At 52.1% G+C, this 9,529-nt stretch overlaps 2 protein-coding genes across 2 annotated transcripts in view; one reads left to right on the top strand and one right to left on the bottom strand.

Moving 5' to 3' along the window:
• Positions 1-49: 49 nt before the first annotated feature.
• Positions 50-5,137, bottom strand: Rtbdn (retbindin). The gene is given in 6 exon segments (XM_037206466.1): positions 50-71; positions 202-389; positions 1,258-1,354; positions 2,637-2,747; positions 2,870-3,029; positions 3,994-5,137. Coding segments are annotated over 6 exon segments (747 nt in total). The 5' UTR covers positions 4,163-5,137.
• A 3,539-nt stretch (positions 5,138-8,676) lies between these two features.
• Positions 8,677-9,529, top strand: part of Mast1 (microtubule associated serine/threonine kinase 1) — a 33,241-nt gene continuing 32,388 nt past the window's right edge. The window contains exon 1 of the mRNA XM_028862220.2: positions 8,677-8,747. Within this exon, the coding sequence (XP_028718053.1) occupies positions 8,709-8,747 (39 nt within the window). The 5' untranslated portion in view covers positions 8,677-8,708. The remainder of the gene's footprint in view (positions 8,748-9,529) is intronic.

The raw sequence follows: 9,529 nt of genomic DNA, 5'->3' as shown, positions 1-9,529 counted from the left end.
CATCGTATAGCATGGTCTAGGCGGTAACTTTATTCTGGGAAAGAGCAGACTAAGCGAGAGTTGGGCCATTTCTAGGATAACGGGTAGAGAGGCCTGTCTAAGCAACCCCAGGGCACGGTTTGGGAGGGAGAGAGGGAGGGGTGTGTTTCTGGGTGGCTCCTGGCTCCTGGCCCAGGCAAGGGACACACTTGAAAGCCAGACATCTACTCAGGGCTGTCGCCGTCGCCGCTGCCGCTGCCGCTGCCTGCAGCCTTCGAGATCCAGGCGCGAGGGCGGCGGGCGCGTGGAGAGGAGATGGAGACATTGAGACAGTGACGTGAGCCAGGAGCTGCCACGGGCAGTGCGTGGCCCAGAACCGTGCGACACAGGTCTTCTGCATTGGCGAAGGTCTAGGAGAAAGGGTGGGGTCAGGGTTCGAGAAGGTGGAGCCTGAGTCGCTGGGGGCGTGGCCTGGGCAATGGGAGGGTCTGGGCGTTCCTTTGAAGGGACTGGTGGTCTCTGGCGGGGCCGAGCCAGGGGCGGGGCGACAGGTTTCCTGGCCCTGCTGAGAACCCACAGCAAAGACAGTAACTTGGAAGGAGACTCTGGAATCAGTGGGCTCTTGGGACACTATCCACACACCCCACACCGAGGCTGGGACTGTGGAAGAGTGGAGCCTGAGCCTAGGGGCTAGGTAAACTGAGATGGGCCAAGATAAGGCTAAGCACCCGGCTGGAGAGATGGTTCAGCCGGCAAGGGCATTGGCTGCTCTTACAGAGGACCCAGGTTAGATTCCCGGCACCCATGTACTAGTTCACAACCATAATTCCAATTATAAGGGACTCCATACCCTGTACTGACCTCCTCAGGGCACACAGGTGGTGCACGTACAGGCAGAAAAAACACTCATACACGGAATAAAAATAAATCTCTAAAGAATAAAGATTAGCACTCAGGAGGCAGAGCCAGGAGTATCTCTGAGAGTTCGAGGCCAGCCTGGTCTACAGAGCGAGATCCAGGACAGGCTCCAAAACTGCACAGAGAAACCCTGTCTCTTGAAAAACAAAAACAAAAAAAATAAAGATTAGCCAAATGTGGTAACCCACACCTTTAAGGGCATTAATAGCACTGGAGAGAGAGAGAGGTAGGCAGATCTCTAAGAGTTCAAGGTCAGCCTGGTCATGTAGAAATGCCTTATTTCAAAAAAGTAACTAGTTAAAAGACATCATGAACCTGGGTGTTGGAGCATGTCAGTACCCCTGACCCTCTGTTCCTCACCTGCCCGTAGGTTCGGCAGCTGGCTTCACAGCCTCTCTTCCCAGAGGGCTGCAGCCAAGTCGGGCCACAGGTGAAATCTGCTTCGCAGGTGGTGAACCTGGGTTTGTGAAAGGGAAGTTGGGTTAGGGCTTTGGAGCCAGTTGGCTTCTAAAGACCACTGTCCTGCTCTCAGACCAAGACCTCATCCTTCAGGCCCCATTCCTTCAAAAGCCCAACCCAGCCTTTGCAGGGCTCACTTCCCAGATTTATTTATGTATTTAGAGGCAGGATCTGAAGCTAGTCTAGAAGCTGTTTTGTGTCTGACGATGACCTTGAACTCCTGGCCCTCTTTCCTAAGTACTGATACCACAGGCCACCAACACCACCACAGTGTCCACTCCCTTCCCCTTTAAAACTTTATTTTGTCGGGCGGTGGTGGCACACACCTTTAATCCCAGCACTCGGGAGGCAGAGGCAGGAGGATCTGTGTGAGTTCGAGGCCAGCCTGGACTACCAAGTGAGTCCCAGGAAAGGCGCAAAGCTACACAGAGAAACCCTGTCTCGAAAAACCAAAAAAAAAAAACTTTATTTTAATTAATTTATTTATTTTGGTTTCTTGAGGCAGGGTTTTTCTGTGTAGCTCTGGCTGTCCCGGAACTCACTCTGTAGCCCAGGCTGGCCTCGAACTCACAGAGATCTGCCTGCCTCTGCCTCCCAAATGCTGGGATTAAAGGCGTGTACCACCACCACCACCACCACCACCACCACCACCACCACCACCACCAGGCTTAAAATTATTTTTAAGTTACATGTGTCCATCTTGTATGTGCAAAGTGCCAGGGGAGTTCCAAAGAGGATGTCAGATCCCCTGGAGCTGGAATTACAAGCAACTGTGGGCCTGACATGGATGTTGGGAACCGAACTCGGGTCCTCTGAAAAATTGGTTAGCACTCTTTTTTTTTTTTTTTTTTTTTTTTTTTTGGTTTTTTCGAGACAGGGTTTCTCTGTGTAGCTTTGCGCCTTTCCTGGAACTCACTTGGTAGCCCAGGCTGGCCTCGAACTCACAGAGATCCGCCTGGCTCTACCTCCCGAGTGCTGGGATTAAAGGCATTCGCCACCACCGCCTGGCCAGTAGTTAGCACTCTTAACCACTGAGCCCAGACAACCTATTTGTGACCAGCTCCTTGCATTCCCACCTCTTTTAGCTCCTCTAAGAGTCAAAAGCTTGAACCTTTTGAAACGTCCTGGTCCACCAGAGCCACGTCTTCACGCTGTCTTGTCTTAAATAGTAGGCCACTCTCTTCTCATAGACCCACCCTGGCTCGGTACGAGCGAACTAAGGCCCTCGGTCCCGGTCCCGCCCATACCGTAGGGCACGTCCCTGTCCCCGCCTCCCTTACCAAATCCGGCAGAGCTCCGGGCAGAGAGGCTGCACTCGGTGTACTCCAAGCAGCAGCCCGTGGAAGCGATTGCGGAGGGCACGTTGAAGGTGTCCCAGGAAGAATTCACATCTGGACGTGGGAGACACAGGGCAGGCGGGGCACAGTTCTCAGGGGGGAGTTAAGAGTGTGACTGACTAAGGCGAGCTCTAATAGGACAAAGAACGGGTCAGGCTAGAGGACGTAGTACTCACTCCGGGCTCGGTGCACCGCAGCTTTCTAGAAGGATCCCTGGGTTTGATGCCTCTGGTCCTTCTATATCTGAGGTACAACAAGGTTCTGGCAGGGGTGATGTCTGTGAACCAGGATCTTGGATCCTCAGGGAAGGCTGTGGAACCGAGGATGGAGGGTACCCTGACAATAGGAATTTTATCAGCCATCCCAAAGAGAAAAACTTTAAAGAGAGTTCTCTTGAGCTGAATGAAATGGCATGGATCTGTAATCCCAGACACTTGGAGGCTAAAGCAGGGGGAATCTCAAATTTAAGACCAAACTAGGCAACTTAGAGGGATCCTGACTGAAAATTAGAACAAACCAAAAAATAGGGCTTAGTGAAATAGCACTTGCCTAGCATGTGGAAGGCACTTGGTTCAATTCCCATTACTGGAGACATTTTTCTGGAAATGCAACTTTAAGTAGTAATAACGGCGTATCACCTGTAATAATCAGGTTATATCTGTGTTTCTAAGGGGTTGCACAGTGTTTATAGGCTTAATTTCCATAACACCTGTATGTTAGGTCTGTGATTTCTCTTTATTTTTATTTACTGGGGACTGGATCTAGGGCACTACCCATGTTAGGCACACATTCTATGAGCTATATCTTCAGCACTGTTTATAGTAATTTTTAGAATTATATTTAATGAACTTGTGTGTGTGACTGCTCATGTGCCACAGTGTGTATGCAAGTGTGGCGGTGAGGGCAAGCTGCAGGACTGGGTTCTCTCCCTTCAGCATGTGGGTTCCAGGGACCTGACCCAGGTTGCTGACTGAGTCCTCTCATCAGTCCTAATTATTTATTTTGAGACAGAGTTTCATGTAGTTCAGCCTGGGCTCCAACTCCCTGTGTAGCTGAGGCTGGCCTTGAAATCCTAATCCCCTACATCCACGCATGTGCTGGGATTACAGGTGGGCGTCACTCTCTACCCAGGTCAACTGACTTGCTCAAGGTCACAGAGCACCAAGGTGTGGGTTTGGGACGGAGCAGTCCGACACCCAGAGAACAGCGTTCTTCACTACTCTCATGGCTACACGAAGCCCCTCCTACAAGGAGGGTGTGAGTGGGCTTCTGGGTGTTAGGACTTAGGTAGGGAGCTCACCTGCTAGGTGCAGCTGGCTTGTGCCCACATTGGCTGCCAGCCCAGGGTGTCCCCAGAATCTAGTTTGCAGAGGGTGGCTCCCTCCACAGGCCACCGAGAAGATCCATGCCAGGATCAGTCGCAGGGCCCAGTCCAGGCTGCTGGGTTGAAAGTGGCCTTTGTGGGCCATGTCCACCTGAGACAAGAACCAGCTGAGATGGAGGGATGAGGCATGACTATCCTTTTGGAGGCTCAGGTTGGCACTGGCGGGTGCACACCAGAAATCAATGCCAGGCAGCACAGAGCATGGGCAATGCTGGAGGAGGCCAGGCAAAGGCCAGGGCTCTCCGAACTCTAGGGGGAGTCTCACCCAAGAGCCCCTCCCAGCAGACACATCCCCCCTGTTCCTTCAGGCCCAAACACCGCCCCCAGCTTAAACCACACATGCCAACAATCTCTCACCCTGTTTGCCCTCTGCTACTAACTTCCTTCAGAGTAACAGGACTACCTCAGCTCTTCCAAGCCCCTCTTCCAACCAGGACTTCCTCTCTCTCTTCAGCCCCGCCCCGCTTCTCGCTTCTCGCTCACTCCTTTCACGGTCACCTTCTCTCGGTTCACAATCAGCTTAGCAGCTTCCACCCGGGGCTGGACCTTTAGTACCAAGCTGCACAGCGGGGGCTGGGGTGCTGCGACTAGATACTACAAGGTTCTAGGCAGAGGAAGGCAAGGGTGTGGGAGACAAGATTCCCGCCTCCCTTCTCCCTGTCACTCACCTGTTAGCAGGCTGGAGTACAGGAGCTGCTGAGACACCTCAGAACCACAGAACAAGGCCAGCAAATAGCGGCAACTTAAGGGGTGTGGTTTGGTCCAGGGGCGGGGCTTTGGAAAGCCCCGCCCCCACAGCCACAAAACAGGTGCTCTTGGGACTGGTGCATTTATACCCATAAGCTTGCTTTATGTTAAACTTGGGATCTAAGATCTGTCTGTCTGTCTCTCTCTCCCTCTCTGTGTACGATGTGTTCTATGATGGGTGGGTAATCCTACATCTGTGTCTCTTTTCTGGTTTGTGTGAGAGGATATCTCTTGGGTAGGTGGTTTCATGTGTTTATTGGTGCATGCTACTGTGCCTTTCTGCAGTTATTGTAAATCTGTGTCCTTTAGCATTCTGTCCATTAATTCAATATTTATTTATATTTTATTAATTTTTTTGCTTTTTCAAGACAAGGTTCTGTGTAGCTTTGGCTGTCCTGGAACTTGCTCTGTAGACCTTGAATTCACAGAGATCCACCTGCCTCTGTCTCCCGAGCGCTGGGATTAAAGGCGGGCACTACCACCACCTGGCCAATAGACATATACTAAACACACACTCTGAGGAGGTAGAGGCAGGGGGATCTCTGTGTTCAAGGTCAGCTTGGTCTACAGAGTGAGTTCTAGGACAGCCACAGCAGAATCCCTGCCTCAAAAACAAACAAATAAATAAACATAGCAGCTCTGTACTGTCTCCTGGGGGTGCACTTATACAAGATACAACAATCTCAGTCTTCATAGAATTGACTCAACTTGGGACGGATAGTCAGGTGGGGGGACAGCACTGGAGAAGGAGGGCATGCACAACTTTGAAACACCTGTATGTGAGCTGTGTGGAAGGAAGATGTATCTGTGTATTAGGGGGATTGTGTACCATTGAGCATCCCTGGGTTTTGGAATTGTGTGTCTTGGGTGTTTGTATTTTTTTTTTTTGAGTGTGCTTGCATTAATAAATATCTGTGTGTCTGTGTTTCCTAAATACATGTTTGTATGACTGCAGAGTGTGAGATTTTTTTAAAAGATATCTTTTTTTAAAGATTTATTTATTTTATGTATGAGTGCTCTATCTGCATGTATGTCTTTATGCCAGGGAAGGGCATCAGACCCCATGATGGATGGTTATGAGTCACCATGTGGTTGATGAGAATTGAACTCAAGACTTCTGGAAGAGTAGCCAGTGCTCTTAGCTGCTGAGCCATCTCTCCAGCCTGAGGATGTGTTTTATATACATGTGTGTTTATATACATTGTGTGTGTGTGTTTGCTGGATATTTGCAAATAGCTATATATGTTGTGTGTGATTTTCTTTGCTGATCATGTTTGTAGTTTTCTTTTTTATATTTTAGTATTTTAAATTAGTGGTGTGTGTGTGCGCGTGCGCCTGTCTGTCTGTCTGTCTGTCTGTCCATACAGGTCTGTGGATATGAGTGTGGTTGCCCTGTGAGGTCAGAGTCCTCTGATCAGACCCCCTGGGGTTGGAGTTACAGGCAGTTGTGAGCTGCTTGACCTGGGTGCTGGGAACTGAACTTGGGCTCTCTGCATGGTGGTATGTTCTCTTAACCACTGAGCAATCTCCCCAACCCCTTACATGTGTTTCTGGAGAATATGGGTCTTTATTCGAGGAGTATGTACACAGCATGTACGAATACTTGTTTGTATCTTTGAGGAGTATGCATGTGTAAGGATATGCAGTGTTTGTGAATGTATTTGTAGAATACCTGTGTGCACAGAAGTGTATGTGCAGAGCACTGTTTCTGCTTGTACTCATATTTCATATGCATGTGTTTAGAACATAGGCATCCATCCTAATAGAATATGTATACCACCACCAGAAATGTGTCTCCCTCCTGTCTCAGGGTCAGACAGGCGTTTTTAAGACTTACTTTAATTAATTTTTAGAATGCATTGGGTTGGTTTGGGGGGTATGTGTGCACTACTTTAATGTAGGTGCCTGGGGCGGTCAGATGCCTCTGGTCACCTAGAGCTGAGGGTACAAGCTATGATAAACTACCCAATGTGAGTGCTGGAAGCCAAATTCTGGTCCTCTGCAAGAGCACCAGTTACTCTTTTTTTAATCTAAATTATTTTATGCATATAGGTGTTTTGGCTGCATGCGTCTGTGCATCGTCTTTGTTCCTGGTGCCCACGGAGGCCAAAAGAAGATATCACATTCCTTAGAATTGGAGTTATGAATAGCTGTAAGCCACCACATGGGTAGGTGCTAGGAACTAAACCCAGGTCCTCTGGAAGAGCAGCCGGTGTGCTGCTTGTTGTGGAGCTCAGCCTCTCTGGCCCCAAGGCAGGGATGTATTTTTGGTGTTTTTTAATTGCTGAACTCCCATATTACCAAATACTATTTTGCACTTGCACACAGAGCATGCTCAGTAAATGTTGAGTAAGGAAATTAATGAATTAATGCTTCCTCCCAGGCTGGACTTGAACTCCAGCTTCTCTATCTTTCTGTGGGCAACAGTGACATCATAGAGGCCCCAGGAGCTAAGTCTTACAGGATACAGCCTTTGTCTGGGCTGGCCCAAGGTGGTTGTGGGTCATATCTATCGTGTTTGTGGGTTTTGCCTCTCTCAAGACTCTCTGCAACACAGGCCCTCGTCGTCTTCAGGGTGTTCCTCTTTCAGCACCGTGGACAGGAGCAGGAGGCCAGCACCGGGGACAGCTTTCTTTCCTAGTTGGGAACAAGGGAAAATACAAGCCGCGGACAGAGACAAATACAAGCAATAGACTCCTTGAGATGCCTCGCTGGCCATAGGGACACAAAGACGCAACATCAACCAGGTGCAGACTGGAGGGTCAACCACCAAGAACACACTGATCCAGACCTCGTTGTCGCCTCCGGTGTCCGGCAGAGGTCACTCTAGTCCGGAGACCCTGCCCTCCAAGACCTCAGCTACAGGCTGCCACCCTAGGAAAGCTCTTCCCGCTCTGTCTAGGCTCACAGGATGTCCTCTCCAACTCTGGGAAGTATGGTCTACTTTGGCCTCAGCTGAGTGAACTGGGGCGGAGTTAAGAATCGCTCCATCTGCCCCCTCCCCAGCTACCAGCTAATCACTCTTATAAATATATCCTGACCTGGCCTGACTCCTTAATCCTGACCATGAGGCAAAGACTCTGGAGGGGCTACAGGACTTACTTAAGGAGCTCTGTCTTGGGGCAGGCAAATGAAGGCGGTCTGAGTGTATATACACGTTTTTCTGAGGGGGAAACTCCCATAAGGACCAGCCTCTTGCTTGAACACGTGACTCTGGAAGAATGCATCTGTGGGGATCTGAGGGTGCCCTGGGGTGGAGACAATTTCCCACAGAGAAGAGAATATGCCTTCCAGTGGTCCCATTGGGGGGGATATTCTCTCCAGGATCCCCAAAGATGTCACCAATGGGGGTCTTTGAAGAAATGCCTCTTCAGGAAGGGGGAAATTGAGATGAAGCATCACCTCTCAGACACTATTTCTATTAGGAGTGATTTTCAGGGTGAAGGGATAGCTCTTCATGGCAGATCACACCCTTGTGGGGATGTGTCTCCCGTGGGGGCCCGCTAGTCGCACCGGGAATTCGTCTGTTGAGAAGAGCTCCCTTGGGGATCTTTCTTGGGTTGGCGGGTCTGTGGAAGAGAATGTCTTGATAGGGTCTCTCTCCAGCATGCCTCCCTTAGGGACATCTGCAGGCTCCACCCACCCACCCCTGCTCGCCCTCCCCCTCGCCCCCCAGCGCGGGCAGCGGTGGCCGAAACCGGGCTCCGGCTCCCAGACGCAGTGACGGCGCCTGGCTCGCCCCGCTTCGCTCCGCCCCCGCCCCCCCCTCGCCGGCCGCCGCCGCCGCGGTCCCCGAGGCTTCTCTCTTCTTCCCTCCTCCCTCCTCCCTCCTCCTGCTGCCGCCGCCTCCCTCCTCCCTCCCCCGGACCAAAGTCGCCGCCGCCATGGACGATTCGGGCCTGATCCGCCGCCGGAGGCTGCAGGTACGCCGCAGCCCGGGCTCCAAGGAGGGGATGGGGTCGGTGCCCTGGGGCGGGGCCGAGCAGGAGGCAGGAGAACTTGCGCCAGGGTCGGCCGCGGCGTCCCTTCCTACGGCCGGAGGATGCTCTGGGCCAGGAGTGCAGTGGCCGCGCGTCCTGGCAGCGCGGACCCCGCCCCTCAGGCGTCGCCCCGGTATCCCGGAGGCTGCTGGAGGGGCTGCATCCTAGCGCGCCCCCTCGAGGACGGCCTGGGCGGCGTCTAGCCCCACCGGAGTCGGAGGCAGCGGGGCCCAGGTCCTCGCCAAGGCGCTTGGATAGTCTGGGGGTGAAGGTGCGGCAAGTAAAGTTATTGCCCCAGGGTTCGAGCCCCTCGGGGCTACCAGCGCTTCAGCAGCTGTAAACATGTTTGTTCGTCAGCCTCGCCCTGACCACCCCGAGCCCTTCCCAGGCTTGCTACCCTGAGTCCTCCATTCACCTGTCTGGCCACTAGGACTCTTCCTAGTGCCCTAATTGGACAGGCACCTAGACAGCCTCCCGCTTTCCATTTCACCCCCTCCACTACAATACTCCCACCACACACACACATACACACACCCGCCCGCGATCCCTGAGTCCAGCCCAGCTTGTGGGTGGGCGGGAGCGATTTTTAGCTCCTTGCAGTCTTCGAAGATGTTGGTCGCCAGGCTGCGCAGGCGCAGGAGGCGTGAGTCCACTGCACAGAGTGGGATACTGAGGGTTGTTGGAGTGAGGGAAGGCTGGAACAAATCCAGTCCTCAGGAGTTCCC

The sequence above is a fragment of the Peromyscus leucopus genome, chromosome 5 (assembly GCF_004664715.2).
Source record: "Peromyscus leucopus breed LL Stock chromosome 5, UCI_PerLeu_2.1, whole genome shotgun sequence".
Lineage (NCBI taxonomy): Eukaryota > Metazoa > Chordata > Mammalia > Rodentia > Cricetidae > Peromyscus > Peromyscus leucopus.
Note: the sequence above shows the minus strand (reverse complement) of the source record. Positions and strands in the feature narration are given on the sequence as shown.